Raw genomic sequence first — 27,687 nt, forward strand, 5'->3', positions numbered from 1 at the left:
TGGTTTGTGATGATTGCTCCGATTGGTCAGTTTGGCAGCAGTGCTGGGCGTTGATTGGATGAAGTTACGGGTTGTAATGTAGAGTCTGGAAAAGTGTCGAAGTGACTGCTGCTGGAGAGAAGAGGAAGTACTTTTCACAATGGACGTATAACAAATAAATGAAAGCGTAACTTTCAGAGGGTGAAGGTAAGGTTGTAGGAAACGTATCTATTTGATGACAGACTGAAGAGGTTACTTGTTAATCCGCGTACAGTCAGGTCGAGAGTTGCTCTGCCGAAGCTCATTGAAGCTTTATTACAAATTAAAGCGCGTGTTGAATGATCTGCTGTCAAACACCGACTCTATGCCTGTCATTTCTTTCATTTTAAATCGTCTCTAGAGTCCGATGGGCAGACATTCATCCCCCCTCGCTGTGGGATTTCAAACGTTAGCTAACGTCAGTGTTGTGCACTTGTCTTCACTTTGTTTTATTCTCCCGGATATTTTACATAAAAGTGCAACGAAAACATAAAAACACATGTTTAAAAAAAAACATGCTCTAGATTCATTTTTTTGTTTTATTCCATAATATATCGCCGCTTTGCTCGTAACGTTAACCATCTTACTGTGTGACGTCACGGAAGCTACCAGTGGTCAAGATAGCAGAATTGAAAGAAACCGGAAACGAAAACAAAAACCAAAAAAAATGGGCTAGTTGTAATTACAAGTAGTAAACTTGTTCGTATCTGTTTTCCATACAGCGCTTCTAACATATAGACAAATTGTTGTGTTTTTTGTTCTGTAGTTGATAAAGAAAAGTCCAGTTACTTCCGGTCCTTTTGTCGTGTGATTTTTAAACTGGGCTTGAAAGAGGTGTTGAAGCCACACAACTTCTCAGTGTTACTCCTTGGTTTAGTTTTGCCTCAAGAAGAGGGCATTCACTGTTTTTTTTTCCTCAGGTATCCCGTCCTTCGGAGGCTAAATTGTCTGAGTTACTAACAGTGTCATAAGACTGCTTTTGCATTAAGTTTGTGTGTACTTGCAAATTAGAGAGTATCCCACTGAATACTGTCAATCAATAGTGTGAATCAGATTTGGAGATGTAGAAGTGGGTATACTATATGTAGACTGATAAATAAGTGGTATACCCTGTATTACACACCTGGTGTTTCTATTTTTTCTGTCTTTAAGTTCACCGTGACACTTTGATTTACACACTGTGGTAGTAAACAGCACCTTAACACAACATACAGTGCACATTATTAACAGAGGGAAGGGTAACTCATTCATCAATGACATGATTTGTTTGCACGTTTCATAGCCAGCCATGCCTGCGCAACCCCCTGTGAGGGAGCCAGAGGAGGAGATGGAGGCAGAAGGAGAGTCACAACTCCCAGAAGCCAACGGAGACTTGGAGCAGCCTAGAGAGAATGACAGAAGAGGAGGAGGAGGGGGTGAAGAAGAGACTATGGAGGAGAGCACAGAGGAGAGGGACAGTGATCTGGAGGACAGTGAGGAGGAGGAGGAGGAGGAGGAAGAAGAGGAGGAGAGTTCAGGTAAACCAAAGTGTCCCACTTAAAAAAATCTTCCAACTGAACTAAGTGAGATACTTTGATCATGAATGTTTTCATTGTTCCTCTCTCTGTTCTCTGTGAAGAGATGGATGATGAAGACTGTGAGCGGAGGAGAGGAGAATGCCTGGATGAGATGTCCGATCTGGAAAAACAATTCCAGGAGCTGAAAGAGAAGTAGGTTGGAAGAGGAAAGTGTCCAGAAGATGTACTCCCTCTTGTGTGGGTCATCTATTGAGCTGCTTATTTTGTAGATTGTTTCGGGAGCGGCTAAACCAGGTGAAGGTGAAACTGGACGAGGTGCTAACAGGCAAGGCTGGAGAATATCGAGAACCACTGGCTGCACTACAGAACAGCATGCAGATACGGACACAGGTGGCTGGTAAGTAGGACTCAATTATACTCATGGCATGCAAGAAGTAACTTTGACCACAGTAGCACATTATGTTTTTGGAAGTAAACACAAAATACACAACATCTTCAAAACATTGAATTCTGTACAAGTTTTGAAGTCTACTGTCTATTAGTATGGTATGACACATGGCCACTTGGTGGGGCTGTTCAACAGACTTGCATCTCCTTGCTTGGATTAAGAGAAACATGGATACCCACACTGAATGTAAAAAAAAAAAAAAAGAAGAAACTGAATGCTGGCATTAACGTAACAGCAAAGTAGGTCAGAATCTGATTTATTGGCTAGGTATATTTAACACACAAGGAATTTAACTTAGGTAGACTGTGCTCTCTCATGTTAACATTCAGCTCACATGGGATAAAAAAACGTCCTAACACACTTCAAAATGTCCTTCTGGTATTTTCATTCATAGTTGTATAAGCCGTGGCATTCCCAATTCTATTCACTGTCCTATCTCTCCAACAAAAATACAAAACAAAGAATAGAAACAAATCTTTAAAAAAAAAAAAAACTTTACAATGGAATGCCTAAAACAAAAGTGATAAGAACATTTTATGTACACACTTTAAAGACTCGCTCAGCATGCAAACACTCCAGATGAAGCCCCTGCTCACTGTCAGCTCACCTTAGATTAAGTTGTATATATTTGTTTGCAGTTGAGAGTCTAGCTTAGCTAGCATACGATCTGAGGAATGAGACCAGAGCAAGGGAAGAACTTTTGTTCAGAGAACGGCACTTCTTCTGTCTGGAATGCTTTTTTGTCTTCAGACGGGAAAGGTTACATTTAATACACAGATGACACACACACACACACACACACACACACACACACACACATCGCTATGATTGTTTGACTTTCACAAATGTATTTTCCTGTTCACAGGGGTGTACAAAGAACTGTGTCTGCAGGTGATCAAACACAAACACGAATGTGAACTACAGGGAGCAAAGCAGCACCTGGAGGTAACGCAAAGCACCCAGTTTATTCGAGGCAGGGGCGTTCATTCTTTAGCCAGCGTACTCATACATGTGCTTGTTTTACAGAGCGAGAGGACGCTGCTGTTTGATGCCATGAAGACTGAACTGCTGGAGAAGATAAGACGGCTGGAGGAGGACAGACAGAATGTTGACCTCACCTCAGGTTCGAATGAAACATGAATTTCACAGTGGGATTAATGTTGTGTGATTTATATAAGAAAATACTAGAATTCTAGCTGAGAACCACCATACTCTTAACAGTGCACTAAGATGCTCATTCATGCTCGCAGTGCCCCCACTTTTTAAAATGCTCTACCTCTCAGCCATAGTGTGCAGACACTCACATGCATGCAGAGCAATTCAAGGGCTTTGACTTTGAAAAACATGCATGTTCAGAGAGCTACAGACGATCTGCTTGTCAGTCTTTGTAACCGACAGCTGACTTGTCTTGTTAGAAATCATTATTGTGGTGCATGACCAGGGCGAGGCTAACAGAGTGAGCTCGGATTCTGCTGTCCACGAAGTGTGCGTATCTCATTTTTAACAACAAGACAACAAGTCATTATTGTTCCCTTCGTTTCAGAATGGAGTGATGAGGTGAAGAGCAAGAAGTGTAAGAGAAAGAACCAGCTGGGTCGGTCGGAGAGGAAAAAGAAAGTCGCTCTGGTTTCAGGTAAGACTTATTTCATAACATTTCTCACAAGCTTCTTATTGTACATTAGAATTGTTTTGCGGTTGTTCATTTGTGAAATCGTTCTCTTTCTGTCCCGTGCACAGAACGAGTTTATTTAATTTTTGTCAGTCTGTAAGCTGGAGCTCGATGCCAACACACTCTGTCCCTCTGTGTCTCACAGGGCCTTTCATCGTCTACATGTTGAGGGACATCGACATCCTTGAAGACTGGGCGGCTATCAAGAAGGTAACAAAAGAGATCTGCATGCTCTCCCGCAAATAACTCAAATATCATCATTCCAAATGTATTTTTGGTAACTTGGTTTATTTGTGTTTTGTAGGCAAAAACAGCTCTCACACCACTGAAGAAGAAAGTTGAAAGTAAGCCAGCCAAACTCCAGACGTGTTGTATATACTGTATACATCCATGATTAACATACAGGCAGTGATTATATAAATTCTGTAAGCCATTCTTATTTGTCTTTCAGAGCGGTGATAGTAGGAGCAACTTGTTGAAGAGCAGCTGCAAAGAAACCAAACTGAACTCTCTCTCTCTCTCTCTCTCTCTCTCTCTCTCAGTCTCACTCTCTCTCTCTCTCTCTCTCTCTCTCTCTCTCTCTCTCTCTCTCTCTCTCTCTCTCTCTCTCTCTCTCTCTCTCTCTCTCTCTCTCTCTCTCTCTCTCTCTCTCTCTCTCTCTCTCTCTCTCTCTCTCTCTCTCTCTCTCTCTCTCTCTCACACACACACGCACACACGCACACATTCCCAGCTATTCCCACTAACAGTTCAGGTTTTGTCTCCCTGGCTGAACTCAGCAGACTTACTGTTGTTGTGTGTGTTTTTTTTTGTTTTTTTGTTTTTTTGTTTTTTTTAGCTTTTTTACCCCAGCACCCCTCTTTGTGTTTATCTATTGCTATTTAAAAGAAGTTCTTAATAATATGACAACCATGTATTTATAGAATGATTTATAATGTGGATTAAAATTTTAATCTTTTGTGACAAAACACTTTGCTTGTTCCTCTGGATCTCTTGGGTTTTTGTGTGTTTACACGACATGATTCCTGCTCCAGGTTAACAACTTTTTACATTAAAATGAACTTTTTAGGTAAATATTATATTAATTCAATTAACTCCCACAATATTCTTATTTATGCATTTAAAAAAAAAAAAAATAAGTAAGTAAAACTGCTGAATTAAATTTAAGCTAACTTTGAACATGCACATATTTAGTCAACTGAAATCAAAGAGAGCAATGATAGCAACACATTAAATATTCTACATCTACACACCATGTATGACTATGTAGAGTAGCATGTCCAGGTGTTGAGTACAGGTAAGGGTTGTTTATTCGTGCTTGCAGTAGAACTGTTGCTCCTCAATCTAGTAACAACTGTTTATATTAATTATCCCAGACTGGAGAGCCGCCCGCATTGTATGCAGTGGAATGGTTTCTCTTCTGTGCTTTCTTTTCCCACATTCATTGCAATGGTACATTCACTCTTTGTTGGGCTACTCTTTGCGAAGTGATGTTCCTGGAGCACTAGAGGGCAATGTTTCACATTGATTCTGTTTTATCTACCAGAGATGCTTAACAGAGGTCACGTTTACATTTCCTTTTTAAACTAGTGGACATTAAACCACTCAATAAAGACAGTCTGACTGACACATGCAGTACATTAAGCCTTTATGCCAGATGTAATAAAGTATGAAAATAATACCCTTCACAAACCTCAGTTTTAAGGACGTTATTTAATAGAGCTTTTGGGAAAGACAAACTTTGTTCTATAAAGTCCATCTTCAAATTCAATTAAAAAAACTGTTTTTGTCCTCAGGGGGCAATTCTTTTTTGCACCAAAAACTTTGGGATCGTGTTCGTTTGAGCTGATACCTGCACAAACAGAAGAAAAAGGGAGATCTCCTGCCCTATTTACTCACCTCACACTCTTGGCTGCCAGTCAGGAACTGGTTGTTGGTTCAAATCCTGGAGAACCAAGTCTGGAACTTCCTAAGCACTGCTGAGTGGCCCTTGGACAACCAACAGCTTGGGCGCTCTTTCATGTGCAGCCCCCTCACTGATATCATACATGAGTGCATGTCCAGAGGATCCTGTTAGTGCATGTGTGTGCAGCAGGACATAACAACAGAAGGGTATAAGTCGTTTCCTCTCGCAGGATTAATAAAGTATAAAAAATGAAGATCAAATAAACGTATAAGGCCATAAAGAAAAAACTATTAATGTGAACAATATTAAAGAGCACAAAGCTGAGTTCATACTGATCCCAAACAAAGAGGTGTGAAGTCACATTGAAGGAAGAGGACAGAAAAGGTCTGAAAAAAACACAAGTGCTTTTGAAATGGTTTATTTTCTTGTTCAATGTAAAGGGGAAAGATGACACAAAACTGCAATAACAAGCAGTCACCATCGATAAAGTGCTTAGTTTTCCTTGCTAACCACACACTGAGGTTTTTATACAGAAAAGCTCACAAATGATACTCTGAAGTCAAACGTCTAAATGAGGTGACTATCCTCAACAATTTCCTGTCCTGAAATACATTCTGGGATCATTTTAGGTGTCCGAAGTAGTTGAAGCTTTTTTTTCTTTTTTCTGATCCTTTAAATTATGCATCAGTCACAATAACAGTTCATGACATTGCTTTCACTCTTCCTCATTTTCTCACAGCTGCTTGCTGAGTTTACGTGCCTGCCTCTCCCTGGCTTCGAAGGCGGCTTTGGTATCCAACAGCTCATCCAGCTGCCGGCGGATGCGGGCCATGTCAAGCTGGGAGGCCTCGCACTGCTCCCTGAGGGCCGCCGACTCCACCCTCAGCTGAGTGGCGGCCATGGAGAGCTGCTCACTGCGCTCGCGGCACTGCATCTGCATCCTCTTGGCGTCTTTCAGGAGAGACTCCACGCTCACTGCCACGGATTCACACTGATCCTGAGACATGTCCTGTACATGGACAAAGGGATGGATGGATGGATGTCAGGGTCAAAACAGCCCTTTTGGACATGTCTACATTGTACAATAAATCGCTGAAGGAGATCTTAGTAGTCACAGATTTAAACTTTGTTTTGACTGTGTTCTGTACTCTACGTTAATGTACCATCTGTTCAGTCAAAACAAACTAAAGCTCTTCAGCTTGAAAAGCAAATACACTGAATAAATAGGTAGCAGTCAGAAGTCCAGCACAGATCAACAGGTTTAAAACAGAACATTTGATCTGTGTGGTGTGAAGTAGCTTAAAGAGGCTTATCATAGCTTAACCTAGTCTACAGTATCCACTGCTCTCTAACCGGTTTCTCTTTTATCCCTATCCCACCATTCAGCTCCACTTTACTTATTCAAGCTTGCTATTTCTATTCAGTATGACCAAACAAGGTGAAAAAGTCTTACCACAGGCTCTAAAGTCAAATTTATCACAAGCTTCGAGGTTGTCTTCTGAGAGTCAAGATGCAGACAGTCTTTGATGTCCTCCAGAGCGCTCTCCCCTCCTGGTTGTCTTTGTTACACTTCCTGTTCTTATAAAAGAAGTTAACTTCAAAAGTTGACCTTTTAAATTCCTCTACTTCTTCCAAATATTCTTGTATTTCTCTCAGTTTTTCTTACACATCTGTCTGATGTGCCTTTACCTTCCTCCCTGCTGTACGTTGCCTGGACAGTTGTCTTTACCATCTACCGCAAAGCTCGAGCAGGGTCAGGTAATCCACTGAGATTAAGCTGTTAAGAAAAGGGAAAGTCCTGTTGTAATCACAAGAGTAAGCTCACTCCGTCTATTTTGATCTGTCGGAAAGCTGCATTCCATGCTACCTTTTCATTTAAACCAATTCAGATAAATGTCTTTATTCAGCTACAGTATTTAATAACTGACCTGCAGTACACAGATTGTCCCTTTAATTTGTTTGATAATTCAAATGAGCCCCTGCTGGAGAGAATAGGAGACCATGTTTTTAAACATTGTTCAGTTTTGTCATAAATCACTGCTGTTACTCACTTGGACATGATTGGATAATAAAGAACATTTTTTTCCTCTCCCTACCCTGCGTCACGTCAAGATCTTTCAATGGATGCTTTTTCAACTGTCCATGGCGATTATCTTGAGAATTTTCAGAAGATTTTACTGTACAGTTTCTTTTAAGAAAAATAAAGGTGTGTTCCATTCAATTTTCATTGAGAGATATCATATTTTAGTATTAGTATTAGTACTCAACATTTTATTTTGAAAAATCTGTGAAAGGTAACAAAGATCTTTCAATGGATTCTTGTACCCAAGGGCCCTGATTATTATTCTCAGCAGATTTTAAAAGGGAATTCTGCTACATTTTTAATAAGACATATGAAATTTTGGTCACATTCAGTATTTTATTTTGAAAGATCTAAAAGAGGTGACAAAGATCTTTCAATGCATCCTGGTACCCAAGGGCCCTGACTAGGAAAGAAACATCATTGGTCAGGTTTGATCCTAAAGCCAATGCTTTACATGAAAACAAAGAATTCATTCAGTAATAAGACCTTTAGTATGTGTATTTTCTATAAAAGGGCTATGTATGTATGTATGTATGTATGTATGTATGTATGTATGTATGTATGTATGTATGTATGTATGTATGTATGTATGTGTATCTTTTATAAAAGGTATATATGTCCGATTTTTGAACAGGGGTATGTATGTCTTTTATTAAAGGTATGTATGTATGTGTGTATGTGCATTTTTTATAAAAGGGGTATGTATGTGTATTTTTTCATAAAAGGGGTATGTATGTCTGATTTTTTTATAAAAGGGGTATGTATGTGTATTTTTTCATAAAAGGGGTATGTATGTCTGATTTTTTTGATTTGCCAATTTTTCATTGAGAGATAAGAAATTTTGGTCATATTCAGTATTTTATTTTGAAAAATCTAAAAGAGGTGAGAAAGATCTTTCAATGGATCCTGGTACCCAAGGGCCCTGACTATTACCCCTGTGATTCTCAGCAGATTTTACTGTATATTTGTTGAGAAAAGTAAAGGTGAATTCTGCCAATTTTTCATTGAAAGATAAGAAATTTTGGTCATATTCAGTATTTTATTTTGAAAAATCTAAAAGAGGTGAGAAAGATCTTTCAATGGATCCTGGTACACAAGAGCCCTGACTATTACAACTGTGATTCTCAGCAGATTTTACTCTATACTTTTTGAGAAAAATAAACTTGAATTCTGCCAATTTTTTATTGAGAGATAAGAAATTTGAATTATACTCCGTATTTTATTTTGAAAGATCTAAAAGAGGTGACAAAGATCTTTCAATGTATCCTGGTACCCAAAGGCCCTGACTAGGAAAGAAACATCATTAGTCAGGTTTGATCCTACATTGATAATGTATTCATTTTCAGCCCCGAAGCCAATGCTTTATATGAAAACAAAGAATTCATGCAGTAATAAGACCTTTAGTATGTGTATTTTCTATAAAAGGGGTATGTATGTATGTATGTATGTATGTATGTATGTATGTATGTATGTATGTATGTATGTATGTATGTATGTATGTATCTTTTATAAAAGGGGTATGTATATCAGATTTTTATAAGGGGTATGTTGAGAAAAATAAACCTGATGAAAATCACTGGGGTAATAGTCAGGGCCCTTGCGTAGTAGGATCCATGGAAAGATCTTTGTCTCCTCTTTCAGATTTCTCAAAAATAAAACACTGAATATAACTCAAATTTCATACGTCTTGTTGAAAGTTTAGCAGAATTCACCTTTAATTTTCTCAACAAATATACAGCAAAATCTGCTGAAAATCACAGGGGTAATACTCAGGACCCTTGGGTACCAGGATGCATTGAAAGATCTTTGTCACCTCTTTCAAATTTTGAAAATAAAATACTGAATATAATTCAAATTTCTTATCTCTCAATGAAAAATTGGCAGAATTCATCTTTAATTTTCCCCAAAACTATACAGTAAAATCTGCTGAAAATCACAGGGGTAATAGTCAGGGCCCTTAGGTAGCAGGATCCATTGAAAGATCTTTGTCAGCTCTTTTAGAATTTTTCAAAATAAAATACTGAATATGACCAACATTTCATATGTCGTATTCAACATTTAGCAGAATTCACCTTTAATTTTCTCAAAAATTATACAGTAAGATCTGCTGAAAACTAGAGGGCTAATAGTCAGGTACATCAGATACAATGATCCATTGAAAGATCTGTGTCACCTTTCACAGATTTTATGTTAAAACATTTCAATATGACCAAAATATCATCTATCTCCTTGAAATTTGGAGTGAATTAAACTTGAAATATCTCTAAAACTGTTTAGAAAAACACATATCTCTGTCAAGAGCCATAATAATTGTTGTAATTCACTGTTTATTTTATTGTCATGTCATATTACGAAAATATGCGGCCGTTCTCCTGCTTTTTGGGCTCTCCAAGCACCCATACCGTAATTCCCTGAATAGACGCACATCGTATTTCGATCGGGCGGCTCACTTGACCGCCGTGGGGCGGGGGAGGTCACCGCGACCTCTCCTGACCCCTCTCTTCGCTCCCTATTATGTATCGTCTCATGTATATATGTATTTATCCTCCTTTAATATTTTTCAAATTGTATTTGTATTAGTATTTTATTCGGTGTTGACTTCTTTGGATTTCTGCATTGCTGCTGCTTCCCCGTTAGGGATCAATAAAGTAATCTTAACTTATCAGCCAGCAGAGGGAGACAAAGTACAACACATCTTTTCCCCATTAAACAAATCCCTTTATGACAAACAGTCAACGCAGAAGTTTGTTGTGTTTTAAAACTCTTTGGTTTATTGGTGAAAACTGCAGATTTGCTTCATACCGAGTGCTGAGAAATCACGCACACAAGGATTGAGTTTGATGAGCACCCAAGAGTGAAGCTAGTCTGGCTGTTAGACGTAAAAGTTACTGTATGAGAAGGTGATGGCACATCATATGGTCATAGTGATGAGATGTTACTCTGGATTCAACCAATAGCACATTTTTTGATCTTGAGTAAAAAAAAATTAACTATCAAAACACAAACAAAAGAAATAGAAAAAAACAATGTTAATTGCAAAGAAAAAAACATTAATACAAAACAAAGACAACTTACAGATCATTCAATTGTCAAAGGGTTAAAAAAAAAAGTGAAAATGAAACAGTTCTGTTACACATTCACAGCAGAGGGACCATTTGTTATTCTTTGTACCATTTAGACATTTTAAGCACATTTGAGTACATTTTCCAGTAGCTTTGGTTAGCTGGATTGTTGTGTGTTGTGAGACACTTACAGGACAAACTCAAACGTTTTTTTTCCCTCACATTACATGCAAATACAAGTGCTCATCTGCTTCACAAAGTAGAACGGAACTGCTTGTGAAATCTGTCTGGGAATAAAATGAAATTGATTCACGATAGCGGTCAGCTGGGTTAGAAAACAAAAGGTATGGAGCAGGATGCATTCAATGTCACTGAAAAAGTAGTCAAAGAAAGAAAGTGTTTGGAATGAGGAGACAAAGAACAAACCTTAAGAGTTACAAAACATCTCAAACTGTGTTTCTACATGATGCACTAACATTTAGACTCACTGTTTTTTCTAATTATTCGTAGTTTGTTTTTTAATTCCAGTTTTAAGAAATGCAGAAAAACGTTTTGAAAATAAACAATTTGTCAGATGAATGAAAAATGTCTTTGATATAAAAAGGTCTATCATTCACATCCCATAAAAACAAAATATGAGCACACTAATGAAATAAAAAAAGTCTAAAATAGATCTTTGTCCCATGTCGTGGTTATGTAAACAACAATGATCCAGTAGTCAGGTTTTCCTCACGGCTTTGGTAACTTTGTAAATGTGGGAAACAGGTACATCTAGCTTTGGATTGTGTGCAGACAATCTGCATTGACAGACTCACAGAGGCTCTTCACTTTTTATTCTTTTATTGACTCACAAGTATGAGACGAGGTGGCCGAGTGGTTATAGCGATGGACTGCTAAAGAATCCCATCCTCGTCGTACTGGTTTGTTTTAACTCTAATGTTGTGATAAAAAAAAGAGTACTACTAAATGTTTCATACATGACCACACGATGTCTGTTAGTATTCAACATGACACTTGATAATACAAAGCTGTCTCTAATAAAGGACTTTACCTATTTCCCACATTACCATGTTGTTTTTGAAAGTAACGTGAAGCCTGTCCTCACTGTGGCCTTGCAGGTCGGTTGAAAAAGGGCTCTGTCTCTGCAGCCGTCACTCCCGGATCACCGAAAAGCCCTCCAGCTGGTCCGCCAAACCCTCCAGCAATGACCTTTGACCCTGAACTCTGGCGCCTCTGAATAAACACCAGACCACCGATGATGAGCCAGAAGAAGAAGTTGACCCACACTGCTGTCTGAGAGGGAGGAAACAAATGGATGTTATGACACTCTTTGATACACAAAAAAACTAATGTGTTTTTGTTCTTGACTTAAAAATTCATTAAAGCAAATACCACTCTGTAAGAACTGATCCTTCTTAAAAGATACTTATTGATTAACATAAAGCACAGCACTAAAAGAAATAGTTAATTGATCATTGTAGACTTTAAATAAGAAAGCAAATCCAGCCTACTGACCTCTGCTTTGGACAGACTGTTGTAGAAGCGACCTCCTTTGAGTGGACTGACCCACTGCCTGTTCTGGGCCTCCTCACATCTACGCAGACAAAAATAGATTACATGTTAAAAGTTGTTGGAGCTGCAGGTTTTCAGTTTCAGTCAATGAGCAATTAGGAAGTTCTGCTGCAGGAATGTGTTCATAATAATGATCAACATCTGAGATTTATAGTAAATAATCAAATGTTAAGGATTATAAATAGATACGTACGAGTAACAATTACTTTTTATTTTAGCACCAATTTTTAGATTGTATACAGCATAGATTATATTTTTAGGATAAGGGGACAACTTAAAGGCAAACAAAAAAGTTGTGTGTGTGTGTGTTTGTGTGTCACCTGGTAATGTTGGGAACGGTGGTGATGACGGAGTTGCAGAGCGAGTCGCGTCCGATCTTCAACATGCACCCCGTGATGAGCAGGAAGAACAGGAAGGCGCCGCACACAATCACGATCATGTTCATCCACATGCGCTCCCTGTGAAGGATAGAATCAACAGAAAGAGCGTGAGAACGGATGAAAGCCATGGAAAGTAAAAATGTAAAGGATATGTTGTTTTTTTGGGGGTTTTTTACAACCTCTGAACAACGACAAAATGATCTCAAACTAGTGAATCAAACATATCACAGTGTTCCAGTCACATGACTCGTGGCTTCTTTTCATCTGCCGTTTCTGTTCCAGTTTTTTTCCTACTTGAGTTTCTACCTCTGTACCACTGGGTCTCGTGCACCTAATTTCTATTTCCATTGGTCAAATTACAAGATCACAGTTCATTGGCTGGACATTATACTGACCTAATCATGTGGCTAGTTGTAATTGATAACCTCAGTGATTCCAAATAAGGCACACAGATGAAGGAGAATATAAGCTACATATTTGTGTTACCTTCTGACCTCCCCGTCGATGCAGAAACTGTAGAGCCAGTAAAGTGACAATGAAAAACACACCACTGCCACCATGACAGATATGGCCGACACAAAGTAACACAAAGAGGAGGAGCTAGATGACTGGACGTCAATGAGGCTTGCTGATCCATTGTAATAGACGAGTCCATAAAGCATACACCGACCTCCAAAATTACCCTGATGGGGAGAAAGGAAACACAGAGATAATTCATTTTTACCTCATTTTGTAACTGCGTTGAAAAGCATGAACTAACTGAGAACTACACATAAACAGACATCATAAGAAATACTTTTAAAGATCTGACTTGGAGAAAAAAAAGCTGAGAGAATAATTTGGCATGAGCGCCATCTGGTCACATGATGAGAACAGCATCTGGACACATGACTGTGTGATTACTTATGTGCAAGCGTCCACATCTATTGGTACCATTCACACACATTTACACTCTCTCACTAATTTCCTTATATTAAAAAGTTAAAATGTAACAACATGTTTTAGTCCATGAAGTTAACTATTTAAGCCTGTTTATATTCATAGATAATTAAGATTATCTTATTAAATGAAATGGAAATAAATAAGGCTTGATGGTGAGGATAGTGTTCTTCTTTTCTTTTTCTTTTTTTTAATGGTCCACGACTGTGGGGTTTGCATGGAAAAGAGAATACAGCTCAATTTGATGTCTTTAGTCTGTAAATAGGAGGACAGTTCCAGGGAATTGGTAACAACTCTCAACCTGAGCGCAAAACTAGAAGAAAGTGAAAGCGCGTCTCTTTCAGCTGCTGCAGCTCTGCTTTTTAACAAGCTGGCCTCCTGACTCTAATAACTCGAACAAATATGCTGCAGTATTAATTTAATAGTTTAAGTGCAAAAGCGTAAAAAAAAAATAAAAAAACAACCATACAGCACATGAGTTGAACAGAAAGAACTGTTAAATTAAAAAAAAATGTAATGAACTTTACAATTTGGAACATTTTTTTTTTCAAAAACACAGAACATTTCTAAAATGATGTCGGCTGTCGGCTGTCTCTTTGATGAATTTAAAAGTTTCCCAGCACAGACACGCACTTCAAAAAAAAGTCACTCTACCCGGAAGAGGATGGAGGTAAAAGAAACTTAAAGTTGTTTTGTATCATTTTCTCGGTAAAGTCACCTGGACTATGGTGATGGACGCGGCGGTAACAATCCCACAGACAAAACAGCTGGCGTAAAGACCCAACTCCAGCAGCAGCAGTCCCGTTAACGCCATCGTCCAGCGGCCCCTGCTCCTGTTTGAGAGAAGCCCGGTGCACGCGCTACATCAATAACGTGCAAAACTTCCGGTTAAGATTTTCAAAGTATTTTTTTTCCTTAAGCGCAAAGTCGCAAACTTTTCAGTGGTGAAAATGATTTGCATTCATGAATCGGTTAGCCTAAAGAAACAGGGTATACACGTATTATGAACAACATGCAAAGTCAATTTAAGGCTAATGAATTGAAATAGCCAAAGCCCACATGCAGTCATTTTTACAGTAAAATGATGAGTTAATAGGGAAGAGCAAAAATATAATAGGCTAGGATAAACAACAGTTTTCAAAAGGAATGAAAGAAACAATAAGGCAACATATGATATTTTGTATAAACCTGATGAAAACAACAACTCACCTAGTCTTTAGTCTAGTGTCACAGATGGCACGCCTTAATTTGGATTGTGATTTCCGTTGCTGGTTTGGTTGTTTTTTGGTTGGCTTCACTCAGTTCACGCTCATAGTCCTGTGTGGCCCGAAGAGACAACCCTGCTCTTCAAGATCCCCTCCTGATATGACTTTCAAAAGCCTGATGCTACTGCTTGTTTTGAGCGCGACCACATATCCGCGTGTAAATGTGTGAAAATGGTGCATTTGTCACGCTGATGGATCGAGGGACTTCAACAGTGGCTGCCATTCACACGTTTTCTTCGGTTTAGGAACTGGTTTGAACTGACACCACAGAAAGATAAACTGAAAGCGCTGGTAATTAACTATCTAGGACTATAAATGGATGCAGCAGTCTATAAGCTTTTGATTGATGAAAACTAAATGTAAAAATGACAATCATGTTTATGTACTTCTGCACTTTGCTGATGCTTCTGACATGCAAAACTCACATTTCACAAACAGGACATCACATGCATACTTGTGTGTTAGCTCCTATTGAGTCGACTATCAGGTGGCGAGGCTTAGTCAAAGGTTGAGCTACTTGAGGATTTAAAGGCATGTCGTTCTACTATTAGTGCTGGCCAGTGTGGGGTGTGTTAGTGCTGCCTGTGAGTAGACTCCATTCCCAGAGTGCCTAATCAAACCTTGTGACTTTTGTCATACGACCATGCTAAGTGATATATGTAACACAGTTTTGTTTTTTTAAAAGTCTGGTAAACTCACTCTGCAGTAGAAATACACGTGTTGCTCCATTCAAGCCTGCAAAAGAGATATGTAGAAATAGAAATGTTTACAATTGAAACAAAATAAGGTTGGTTTTATGGAATATTTCTTTAACTGATTACTTTGACAAAGAGAAGGAAAGGTTGCTTCACTCAAATTGGACTCAATGTGATTAACAGAAACAGGCTGCATGTAATCAGTCTGTGTTTGGGCTTCAATTCAATTACAATTGCTGTGAGATTCTCATCAGGCCACCATTGTACCTTAAGATGTTTTTACATGGAGGATTTTAACATGAAAAAAAAATCTTATTTCAACACAAATTTAATTGTCCGAAAAGGTCCTCTTAACGGCTTTAGAAAGATCATAGTTATAAAAGAAAACCCTTGAACTATTTAGAGTAAAGAAACAGATATAAAGTATTTGTTTAGCACTAAACCAATGAGCAACATTTAGTGGTGAATCAACATTTAATGAGGGAAAAAAACTTTCCCATTTTAACAGCTGTGATTCTCTGTTTCTCTTTGCAAGAAGCACGCAACGTGATGCAACTATTAAATTATGAAGAGGGCATTTTATTTAAAGGATTTAATTGCCCTCACATAGTCATTACAGAGGTTATATCATAATATATACCAGCACATAGAAAGAGCAGTGCAGTTATTCTGAAGGCTGAAATATGATATTTTCGGTTCTCGACTGTTGACAAAGACAGTTATTTACTTTGCAAATTTTGCGTTTGACTTGCGTGTCAACTTTGAACTACTATGTAGAGCGTCTAGGTTTGACGAGGTTCCCTGTGATGAGATCCGTCCTGCAGCACAGGAGCCTTTTCTGCATGAGGTTTAGATGTGATATGGGTACAAATGTGTGTGTGATGCTTCCTCAGGCACCTAGACTTAGTACAGGGCTGAGCCTCTTACAAGCTATCACCCAAGTATTAGTGTCTCTGAGAATGTGGGTAACTGTGTGTGTGTGGAAGCTGCACCAATGTTGTTAGATTAAAGGCTTAAAGTATGATGGCATTAGTGTTGGCTACCAGGATCTGAACACCAGGGCGCTCGTGTGTTTTATGCGTGTGTGTGTGTGTGTGTGTGTGTGTTTAAATCCAAAAATCACATCACAAACCTGGTTCACTTTTATTCACTGATAAGTTTAAACATCAAAATTCACCAAAGTTTAAATGAGGCACAGATCTAAAGAATGTTATATGAACAATATAAAAGAGAGACCAGTAGAAGTAATGAGAGAAAAATAAGCAATTTGGAGAAAAAAAAAGAAAAAAGTAATGCAAATATAGTCAACATGCACTTTTAAAACACATCACACATATTTTACATGTGGCTCAATCCCAGTGTTTGAATGAACAGAGCGAATCTTCAGGAATATTCATGATATACAGGAAATATAGTGAACACTTTTGAAATACCTTACGAATGTTGATTCAAGCTAAATGTGCAATGTAGTTTTGCATCACTTCAAAGGAATAAAAACAGTATTGAACAATGAGTGTACATAAAAAAACATTGATTATTAAATTCTGTATATAGTGTCCCTCTTGGCAGAACTTTTATTCCACTTTGCTTCCATTGTGCCATCATGTACAAAAGCTCTGTAATAATTTACTGTTACATAGAGATTGATAAAGAAACTAAACAAATCCACTTACCAAAACAACACTCTGATCATTTTCTCAAACAGGGGAAATTTCATGTTTTACATTTTACATTAAATTAAAAAGTTCCGGTAAATAAAGTTTTATTCTTTTATGATTGGTCCTTTTTTTTCCCCCTCTCTCCAAGAGAGAATTGCAAGCCCACTTCAGCTTAACGCAAACATGACAGATTTGTGTTGTTGATGAAAAGCATCCTTATACCCATCTCAAAGTATGTCTGTCAAAAACATAAGAGCTGTGGGGCACACGGAATAAAAGGTACTATACTGACACTTCAAAAAAAAAAGCCCACACGCAAGGCAACTGTCCATTCGCAGATAACATCAAGTCTGATGCAAAACCGCTGCACAACCATTACAGAGAGCAGCACTGAAATGTTTCAGCGTGATGGTTAAAGATTCTACTTACACGATTGTTTAACTGTAAAGCATGATGATGCTTTTAACAACAACAACAAACGTTCTGCAAACTGAGATTTTTTGAGCGGGCACGCTGCTCCGCTCACAGTGAACGTAATGACGAAGGTATTCATTTTGAAATTCTTTGCACTCAGGTTTTTGAAAGTGTTTGAATCACGTATTTGTGCAGCGCCATGTTTAGTAAACAGCTGTTTGCAGCACTTGTTATTACACAGAATGAAAGATTGAAAGGGGAAACACAGAGGGGAATCTTTGATCATTGATTGGATTTACAGGGAATGCATAAATATTTCCATGTGAATCATCTGGTGAACTCACATTCACAAAAACTATATGTTGTTGTTGTGCGTTCCAGCTCTGTGTCTTGCAGCGATTCATTACTTCACGACAGTTTTATCAATCCTAGAACTCAACTGATCAGCGAAGAAGTGTTCGGAGAGGGAATTCCGTTTCAATTCGATGGTATGGTCACGTTCCTCAGTAAGTGCAGTCATAAGACTCTTATCACAGCATCAAGTGTGTCAGTCTACTATAGAGCCTGTGTGTGTCCGTCCATTAAAGCAGGAATGTGCCTCTCCCTGCACACTGAGTCAAACAGAAGCCTTTCATTGTTGTATCTCTTTTTAAAAAATGAATCAATCATGAATGACAATACAATTGAACTGAATGGATTTCCTCTCACTTTGACAATGTCAACATAAAATTCCCCACTTTCAGTATTTTTCTGATTTTGTGTATATATGTGTGTGCATGTACCAGATAAAAATGGCTCCATCATCAGCCGACAGGACAACCAGGCAGTCTGAAGGCATCTGGCACAGGACTGTCAAGCTTACAGATGATTTTATAGATCCCTTTCTTCCAGCAGGGGTCGCTGTCTCTTCCAGTCCAAATGGCTGAGTAAAACTCCCTCAGAGCCACGTCGGATACCTCGATGAACCTCTCTGGGACCTGCACACAGAAATCCTAATGTCAGAAGATTTGAACCATGAGCTGTAAAAGTCCTACACACGTAGAATCTGTATAGATGCAGGTAAAAATGATTATACTTATTATGTGATGAGAGCCGTATGTTTTCTGACACCATAATGGTGACACAGTGTTGAAGACGAGATCTGTTTCATTTCTGTCATATTTTTACCGCGGCTCTCGTCCACTGTAAGAATAATCTGTGCATGAATTCAGGACTTGTTCCCATAGTTAACATGTCTGTGAAATATAAAAGTAAATTTGTTTTCCTCTACAACCTCACTCATTTTAAAAAAGTCTATAGAAGACAAGGTCATATTCTGCTCAATAACTTTGCTCATAATAACACAACACGTCTCACTTCAAGCAATCAATAGAAAAGAAATCAATTCTCCAGAAACAGCTCTTCAAGGATTTAAGCCTCTAACCTGTGTGAAATAGTCATTTAAGGTTACTAACCTTTGATAAAGAGTCTGATGCTAAAATGAATTATTAAACAACCTTGAAGACAAATGCATGTCTCTGTTTAGTATCTATTATCTGAAATTCTATTGGTGACAAGGCAGATACTTGGTAGTGATAGAAGCCTGATATCACAATAATTGGTGATTAACTCTCTCGTTTTTCAAGTTGTTTTACGGCCGGTTAGCTCAGTTGGTTAGAGCGTGGTGCTAATAAGGCCAAGGTCGCGGGTTCGATCCCCGTATGGGCCAAGTAGCTTTTGACAAGGACAAATCTCATCAAAGTGACTGAAGCAGGACTATAACCCAATAATAAATCTTGTCTGTTTGAATTGACTTTATAGTGTGAAGTTGGTGCAGAAAAAATGACTGGAGTAAAGTAATAAAAGAACAGATTATAACAACCTCAACCAGGCAGGCAGACAGACAATAAAACCTTTTGTTTACATTTTGTAGAGTTAAATCCTCATTATATTCACTGTCAAACAGTATCTACTGGCAAATATAATAATATAATTTAAGACAATTTCCTGTCACTTTATAACAGAAAAGTGCAGAAGAGTCCGTCCATCAGCTGATGAGCTTTTATCAGCCTGCAGATGACATTTAGAGCCAGATATGTATATACTCTTATAAATTATTCAGCTCATGCAGTACGACATACGAACACACAACCTTGTGCACAGATGTACATAAAAACATGGACATAACAGGCTCAAGGTCCCCTGTATATATAGTTAAATAAAAGAATTGAGCTTCAAACCATGGGCTTTATTGTTTACTCTGTTCGCTGAAAGCTTTGTGGGTAATAGTGATGCATCACGGACGGCCTCCTTACCTGGTAGACGTTACTTTTATTGTAGTGCATGTTCAGAATGCGGTAAAGCTCTGTGTCACGGCCAACTCTCAGCTGACTCTCTCTGCCCACACGAGGTGCACCCTCCCTGGGTGACACAGACACACAAGCACCCCAATTTAAATGTTGTTATTGCAATATTATTTGTTTCATTCTTCTAGTCCAGCATTAGATTATCTCATACAGTAGAAGTTTAAACGTGTATAAAAAATAAAGGGGCCAACATGCCGGCTTGAATATGTAAGCCAGTCAAACTGTGGAAGTTGTGCAGCAAATCATTTGAACATGAACCAGTGACAATTCAAACCCACCGGTTGAGAGCCTCACGGACAGCCTGTCGTGCAAAGCGCTCCATCTGGATGTAGAAGAACTCTCTGAAGTTGCTGAACCATTTAATCATCTGGGAGGTCACACAGCGGTTAAACTAAACAGTGGACAGAAACAGAGCAGGACAGGAAGTGAGCAGGGGACAGCGGCACGAGGGGAGTCCTTCTTTTATGATTTCTCCACGAATTGAAAGTCACACTTTAAAGATGACTATAAAAAACAATATCAGATTTTGTTTGGTGAGTTATAATAATGATGATAAAAGCAGTTGATCACAGAGTTACATCATTAAAATATATGAGAAAATCCTACATTTAGTTTTGAGCATTACTTGGGATTGTTGGTTGAGTTAAAAAAAATAGTTTGTTTCACAATAAGAATCTAATCCTGCAGGCAGATTTAAAGGAGTTATGAAGGTATACAAAGATATTCAGGATGCAAGTCCTTCTATTTCTACAGCCAATGTGATTTTATTTTATCTATACAAGGCCCATATCATTGATACTGATTTAAGGCTGTTTTGGGGGTTTCTGCAGATTCCGTGATTTCAAAAGGTGTTGAATGATCTTTATTGAAAGTGAGTCTTTCTCCACCTCCAAAGGCTAAAATCAAGAGCCGACGCGAATCGGGTTGTGACGTCATACCACAAACAAACTGTGGCCGGTTAGCTCAGTTGGTTAGAGCGTGGTGCTAATAACGCCAAGGTCGCGGGTTCGATCCCCGTACGGGCCAATCAACTTTTAAGGAGAACATTTCGTGACAATTAGTCGGTAAAGTTTGCAATCAGTGACGGAATTAAAAACGTAAAACCATACCTAACAGAAAAAACTTCTCTCCACATCATCGACATTTTGCAAAAGAAAGTTGTGAAATAAAAACTAAAAACCGAGCTAATAATCCTTTCGCCACAACTTCATGACGTAATCATCAGGCAATACGTGGCCGGTTAGCTCAGTTGGTTAGAGCGTGGTGCTAATAACGCCAAGGTCGCGGGTTCGATCCCCGTACGGGCCAAGTAGATTTTGAGGGTTCTTTAAATCTGCTGTCTGTCATCCAGTTCAAAGTTTCCATTCAGTGACACAATGTAAACATAATCCACCATAACATGAAAAATACTTCCCAGCTATCATTATCAAAGACACAATTATTTATGAGTCTAGTGTCAGGTTTTATGTGCATTTATGAAAAAAAATTCCCACAAATTCTTTTGTTTTACCTCACAAGCTTTAGTCCTTTGTTATTTTAAAGAACTAGATTTCTAAACCCGATTACCAACCAAGTATGTCTTATGCATTGTAGTAATATGTAGCAGCAAGTGAAACCACTTATAGTATAGTAAATTGTATAGTAACACATAGACTTTTTTAAACATAACTCATAAACAACCAAGTGTGCTCACCTTCACATAAATTAACTTTATAACAGAGCAAAAATCTTTTTTTTTTTTCATCGTCTAAAATAGATGAACACAAAACATATTATCAGTTAAGCTCTTACCATAGCATGATGATCCAAGATATAGCACTGGGGTATCTACTACCTGCCTACATGAGTTTTACTGAATGATAACACATAAATTAAGCGGACGGCGTGTCGATGCAGCAGTGTGATGAGTACACACACCTTGACATCAGGGAAGTAAGTCTTAAGTGTATTGGAGCTGGGATAGCGTGCGTAGAAGAACATGAGCTTGGCTTTCTTCAGATGGCAGGGAGACAAACCCTCCTGAGTGTATACATGAGGCCAGTTAAGGGTAAATATGTTTCCTTTTTCGCACACATCATCATCACACACATTTTATTCCTCCCCATTTTTGACAAAAGGATATTCCTCCAGCAGTCAGGTAGAGCTCTCCTCCCTCCATCCCTCCTCTTATTCCCCCATCTCCCCTCATCCCTCTCTCCCTCTCCCTGCCTCCGTGAGCGTGGCGTGAAAGGGAAGGCTCCAGGTGACCAAGCAGAGGAAGCGGAGGGAAAGAGTGGTGAGAAGACGGGTGAGATGAGAACTCCAAAAAGGGGTCTGCGCTCAAATAGTCTTTGCGGGAAAGGGGGAGGTGGGGGAGCTGAGAGTGGTGGAGAGAGCGAGAGAAGAGCTGCTGCATGGAGTAGTGGAGGAGCGGGAGAGGTAGAGGGGGAGGAGGAGGAGGAGGTGGTGGAGGTGGGGGGAAGGAAGAGGAGGAAGAGGAAGAGGAGGATGACGATGGGTGGAATGATGAGGAGGGATCCTTGGGTTGTTGGGCTGAGGGTAAAAGGGAAGGGTGAGAAAGATGTGGCGGGCGAGGGAGAGAAGGGGGGTGAAGGGAGAGGTTTGGGTGAGAGGGGTTTAGATGAGAAGAGAGAGGTGGGCCGAGGAGTGGGTGGGCCTTTCGGATGTCAGGCGACCTCTGAACAGCCAATGGCATCGCCAGATCTGAGGCGTCAGAGCGATGAGAAGTAAGAGCGTTCCCATTATTTGTTTTTTCGAAGGGCTTCCCTCTTTCTTCATCCTGTTCTCCTCTTTTATCCTCCTTCCCTCTCATTTTCTCCTCCCCTCTTGTCAAGAGTCCCATCCACACTCCTCTCTCCCTCACTCCTTCGTTCCCTGGATCAGACGGGAGGAAAGAAATGGCCGCAGGAGGAGAAGCAGGATTCACGTCTGTCATCTCAGTGTAAAGGCGGAGCACTCGATCAATGACTCGAGCGACTGCGCTGCCCAGTTCCAGCTTCAGCGCCTGAGCAAACTTCTGTCCTCCTTCCTCCCCCTCCTCCTCCACCCCTCCTTGCCAATCTCCTCTTAACAAGCCGCCACAGTCCAACCACAACCCTGCTCCCTCCATCAGTCCCTCAAAGTGCAAACCCCCTCCTCCTCCTCCTTTCTCCATCCTCCTCTCGCTGTCTTTTTGCCTCTCCTCTCCCCGCTTGTGGAAGTTATCAAAAGGAGAAACAGAAAAGAGGGAGAAAGATTCTTTTTCTATTTCTCCACCGTCAATGTCTTCTTCGTCATATAACCCTTCAGTGATCTCCTCTTCCTCCATCATCCCAGCATCTCCCTCCCTCCCATCTCCTCCTCCCCTATTTTTGCTTCTCCTACTCTTATCCTCCTCTGCCATGTGCTTTTCCCCAAAAGCCCTCCATACTTTCTCCTGCAGGGCCTGCAGCCTCTCTCTTGCCTCCTCTAGCTGCTCTTTCAGCTCCTCCTTCTCTCTCCTCTTTCCCTCCCTCCCTCCCTCACGCCTCCTGCCTCCCTCCTCCGCCTCGCCGTCTCTCGGTCGACTCTCCAGCTTCATCCTCTTCACTTTCAAGATGTCTTGACTCCAGTCGGCAGTAAGGGCAGTGTCACTGTGTCTCTTCTTCACCACCAACAAGCTCTCCTCTCCTTCCATCACTTCTCCCTCTCCTCCTTCAACATCTCGCCCCGCATGCCCATCCTTCTCTCCTCTCTCCTCCTCTAAATGTGTGTTCTCCAGGTGTCTGTGCGCGCTCAGGTGTTGGTTGAGTTGCCCTCCAGTTCTCCGTGGGAGACCACCTGGCTGGAGGAGATGGTGGATGAGAGGGAAGCCGAGGGGTCTGAAGGCAGGAGGAGGGCGGCCTGCGCTCGGTTGAGGATGGACAGCAGGGAGGTCGGTGGAGCCGTGAGCGGGAGCAAACGCATGGATCTGTGGCGTTGAGTCGTCGAAAAGATCTGTGGGGGAATCCATGACTGGAGAGAGGGAGGAAGAAGGATAGAAAAACACAAATGTAGTTGTAGATATTTTGTATTTTTTAAGAGGAAGTTGGTCCTAACTTGAGAGGGGTAGTTTTAAAACTTCATAAATGAAGCAAAGGTCGAGGATTTTAAGTTCACTTGAAAGGAAAATACACCTCTTTTTGTTTACCATTCAAACCCTGCAGATAGTTTTGACTTTAAAACCACATTTTTGGCACACAACTTTAAAGTTTCTCCCTTTTCTCAATACATCAGGATGAATGAATAACCTTTGTCGTATTGAGAGCCCCGACTTGAATGTATAAAATACAAATATCAAAGGTTATGTCCCTGACGTTTTGAATAAGTCACAGACTTTGCTGGTAAAAAAAAAATTTATTCTGGAAAGACTACACAAATGAAAACTGTCATTTGTGTGTTCAAGTAGTGAACAGGAATCCTTGAGCTGCTGCACTGAATATTTAAATTTCTCTTTCAACAATTTCTGCATCAAAAAATTGTGTTTCAATTTTTTTTTATTTTGGTAAAGAAAAGGTAAAAATATTTTAGACTTATATCAGAAGTTTGTTTGTTTTTTTCCGCTTAAATAAACTAATAGGGTGTGTTAGCTCACTAAGGAATAAAGACAGATAGTGATCTGTACTGTATTATTATTGTTATCAAACAAATAGATGCACATCTTGACGTCATCGACAACATGACTTCTGCTTACCTTCAGAGCCCAAACAGGTAACTGGTCAAACACAGGAAACAGCCACTTCCACTTTTATGGTAATACGAATGAACTTCCTGAATCGAGCTGAAAAATATAAGCATACAATGTCACAATGATAAAAAGCACACGATACATGAATCTGAAAATGCTCCAAAAACAGTTATTCAACCGCAGACCGGACCAAAACCTACTGAAGTACGAGGAAACAGAGGGAACGTTTTGAATCACGTTAACAGATAGGGATCAGGCTATGTGCTGGTTCTGCTGTGGGTTAACATCTGGCTCATGATCTTTGTAACATATCACCTGCTTTTCCTCTTCCTGTTCCTGTTCCTTTCAACTGTGTGCTGTCTAAGAGGTGATATGTAAATAAAAGAGGCAAAATGAAGGGCGATAACTGCATTTGTGTATTAGTTTTGGCATTGAATGCAAAAACAGACCAGTACTAAAATGTAAACGGGCAGTTTTATTGGATAATAATTTTTATAGATGGTAAATTTACGGACAGAAGGTACACTTTTACAACATTATGCACGATTTCTCCACAATACCTGGAAATGGCTGTAAAATAGATAATAGTTCATGCTTCTCTTATAAAAACCAGTACATCATCGATTAAATAAAGACAGAAGTGCACATCCTCGCGCTCTTTGTCAGTATGTAACCTCCTCTTTTTCCTGACAACCCTCTCCCCCTTTTCCTTCCTCTCTCATCCTCTCTTCCTCTCCTCTCTCTGTTATCAGTTCAGGCAGCTTGTTAAGCACTGTTTGATCAGAGTGTTTACCGTCAAACACACACATACACATACACGCACACACTTACACAAAGGCAAAAGAGGCTTGAGAGAGGGCTAACAATGGTCAATGGTCCTTGGGGAGTGAAATGGAGTGAGAGTAGCATGAACGTACGTGTGTGCATGTGTGCGTGCGTGTGTTTGTGTTTATGTGTGTGAGTGTGTGCATGTGTGCATATGCGAGAGTGTGTGAACAGTCATCCTACTTAGCTTTGATAACACCCCTAATCCACTTCAGATGAATACACTGCCACTCAAAGATGGAGGGATAATAAATGGACAGATGTATGGGCAGAACAGAAGAGGTTTGTGGAATACAAAAAAATGTGAATACATACAACTTTAAATATTTATAAAACAACTTGATTGCCAATGTTTAAAATAATAGAAATCGAAGACAGATAGAATGATAGATAGACAAGTTCATAGGTCCCCTGTGCAACATGAAGAGAATAATCCTACTATAAATAGCTTAATATCAATTATTCAAATGCTCTCTCCGCTCTACTATAATACTGCCCAGATGGCAAGCCAGCCAATGCGCTTATACCAGGGACAGATTAGCTTTTCAAAGCCAGCGGAAAGCTTCACAAAATATGAACACTGAGCAATGAAAATGAAAGCTATTAACTCATAGATTAGACTTAAGAATGGTAGCCTACTCTTTGCATCGCTGTAGTCGTAACAAGGACAACATTACAAAAGAGGAAATGCACACAGAGACCACTGGTCATAAGGTATATCAGCAAAACAGACTGAAAGAAAATGTAACATGTGTGAAGATTTATGTCATGTGATAATGTATAGAAAAATATCACAAAGGTCAACAGGTTTGCCTTAATCAAATATTAAGCTTAGAGGCCCATATATGCCTAAACACACTTATTTCACACACACTCTTTTATATTATTTTGTCCCTAGTAAGTATTACTTTAAGAGTGATAAATATCAACCCTAATTTTAGATTTAAAACATACCTCCAAAATTACATCTATCTATCTATCTATCTATCTATCTATCTATCTATCTATCTATCTATCTATCATTAATAGTATAATGTTTGAGTTATAAGTTTGAAGTATATGCTTGGAAACATCTGTCGGTTTTGCCCATTTTGACGCACGAGCTGTCAGCTTGTGTGTTAGTGTGCGCGCGCCCGCGGTGTGTCCTGTGACTAATTGGCAGTGGTGGTCAAATGTCGCAGTATGAAAAGGAAATAAATACACTGAATAACAAGGAGTCCGCAGCAGACGCTGACCCATGCGTGTGCAGTTTAACACGCTGTGAAATGCTGAAAACACTGTCTGGCGAGAAGAAGTTCAAAAAAACGAACTCACACTCAGTCGTAAGAGAAGCGCTCCGGCGCGGTTTGTTCCCCGAAGCTTCCCACACTTCACTGCTCGTTCCTGTGAGCTCTGCCTCGGTCAACTGTGCTCAGCTGGCACCGCGCGGGCCTCGGGCATCTGTGCGGATAGAAAGGTACCAGACAGCGGCGAGTTATCTACCGCTCACTCTCCTCTATTTTTGTCCTTTTGTTTTCTTTCTGAACTCTCTCAGTTTTACTCACACTCACCAACCGCCTCCTCTTTACTCTAGTTGTGTCACTGTGCAGCTTTTTTTCCCCCCCTAACCTCGTCAGTCCATCTATCTGTGGCTGGCATCATCCTCACGCGCTGCTCCCGGTGTGGAGTGGCTCGCGGTGGGCGGGTATAGGCTCGAGAGCTGGCCACTTGACGGTTCGGTCCCTCCCATGTTGGCATGACCCCCCCTGTACGTGCACACACACACACACACACACACACACACACACACACACACACACACACACACACACACACACACACACACACACAAACTCAACAAAGGATGCTTGCTTAAATGGTCAGAATCGCTGCTAACTCATTTCACATTACGATAATTACCTTGTATAATTACTATCAAGAATTTTAAGACAGTGACTCACACAAATAGACTCCAGTCAAATTATTATTATTATTAAAGCTCAAAAAGGCGTTTTTTATGAAAAGGACTGACAATTACTTTCATGCAGTTTTTATTACAATTTCATTTTGTCTTTTCCAAACCTCCTCTAAGAATCTTTAGACTTATCATTTTTCATGACCCCCATTTTATTCCTCTATCGATTTTAGTAATTTGTTAGATTTTTTTTTTAAACAAATAAACTCAACCTCCTTTTTTTAACAGTCAAAAATATAATTCAGAGAATCTTTGA

General features: G+C 39.7%; 3 protein-coding genes across 4 annotated transcripts; 1 reads left to right on the forward strand and 2 right to left on the reverse strand.

Moving 5' to 3' along the window:
* The first annotated feature begins 37 nt into the window (after window positions 1–37).
* On the forward strand, window positions 38–4,619 carry brms1 (BRMS1 transcriptional repressor and anoikis regulator). Its single transcript, XM_079371319.1, has 10 exons — window positions 38–186; window positions 1,301–1,535; window positions 1,637–1,727; window positions 1,805–1,932; window positions 2,849–2,928; window positions 3,010–3,106; window positions 3,527–3,616; window positions 3,798–3,862; window positions 3,957–3,996; window positions 4,104–4,619. The coding sequence occupies exons 2-10, from the start codon at window positions 1,307–1,309 to the stop codon at window positions 4,109–4,111; spliced, it is 828 nt and encodes a 275-aa protein (XP_079227445.1). The 5' UTR covers window positions 38–186; window positions 1,301–1,306; the 3' UTR covers window positions 4,112–4,619.
* Window positions 4,620–10,382: 5,763 nt separating this feature from the next.
* tmem179ba (transmembrane protein 179Ba) lies at window positions 10,383–15,152 on the reverse strand. 2 transcript variants are annotated; one of them, XM_079371662.1, is made up of 6 exons: window positions 14,801–15,152; window positions 14,310–14,424; window positions 13,139–13,335; window positions 12,593–12,730; window positions 12,216–12,294; window positions 10,383–11,993 (listed from the first exon to the last, which is right to left on the reverse strand). In XM_079371662.1, exons 2-6 carry the CDS (start codon window positions 14,403–14,405, stop codon window positions 11,802–11,804), a joined length of 702 nt encoding a protein of 233 aa, XP_079227788.1. In that variant the 5' UTR covers window positions 14,406–14,424; window positions 14,801–15,152; the 3' UTR covers window positions 10,383–11,801. The 2 variants fall into 2 exon arrangements, with proteins under 2 accessions (XP_079227788.1, XP_079227787.1); XM_079371661.1 differs by lacking the exon at window positions 14,801–15,152 and having other exon boundaries at window positions 14,310–14,508.
* Window positions 15,153–16,682: 1,530 nt separating this feature from the next.
* Window positions 16,683–27,320, reverse strand: prox3 (prospero homeobox 3). The gene is made up of 8 exons (XM_079371359.1): window positions 27,022–27,320; window positions 26,792–26,917; window positions 24,659–24,745; window positions 22,091–23,940; window positions 21,886–21,999; window positions 20,247–20,359; window positions 19,918–20,023; window positions 16,683–18,600 (listed from the first exon to the last, which is right to left on the reverse strand). The coding sequence occupies exons 4-8, from the start codon at window positions 23,936–23,938 to the stop codon at window positions 18,427–18,429; spliced, it is 2,355 nt and encodes a 784-aa protein (XP_079227485.1). The 5' UTR covers window positions 23,939–23,940; window positions 24,659–24,745; window positions 26,792–26,917; window positions 27,022–27,320; the 3' UTR covers window positions 16,683–18,426.
* Window positions 27,321–27,687: the final 367 nt, after the last annotated feature.

Source organism: Symphodus melops, assembly GCF_947650265.1.
Source record: "Symphodus melops genome assembly, chromosome: 20".
In the NCBI taxonomy this organism is placed as follows: Eukaryota; Metazoa; Chordata; class Actinopteri; order Labriformes; family Labridae; genus Symphodus; species Symphodus melops.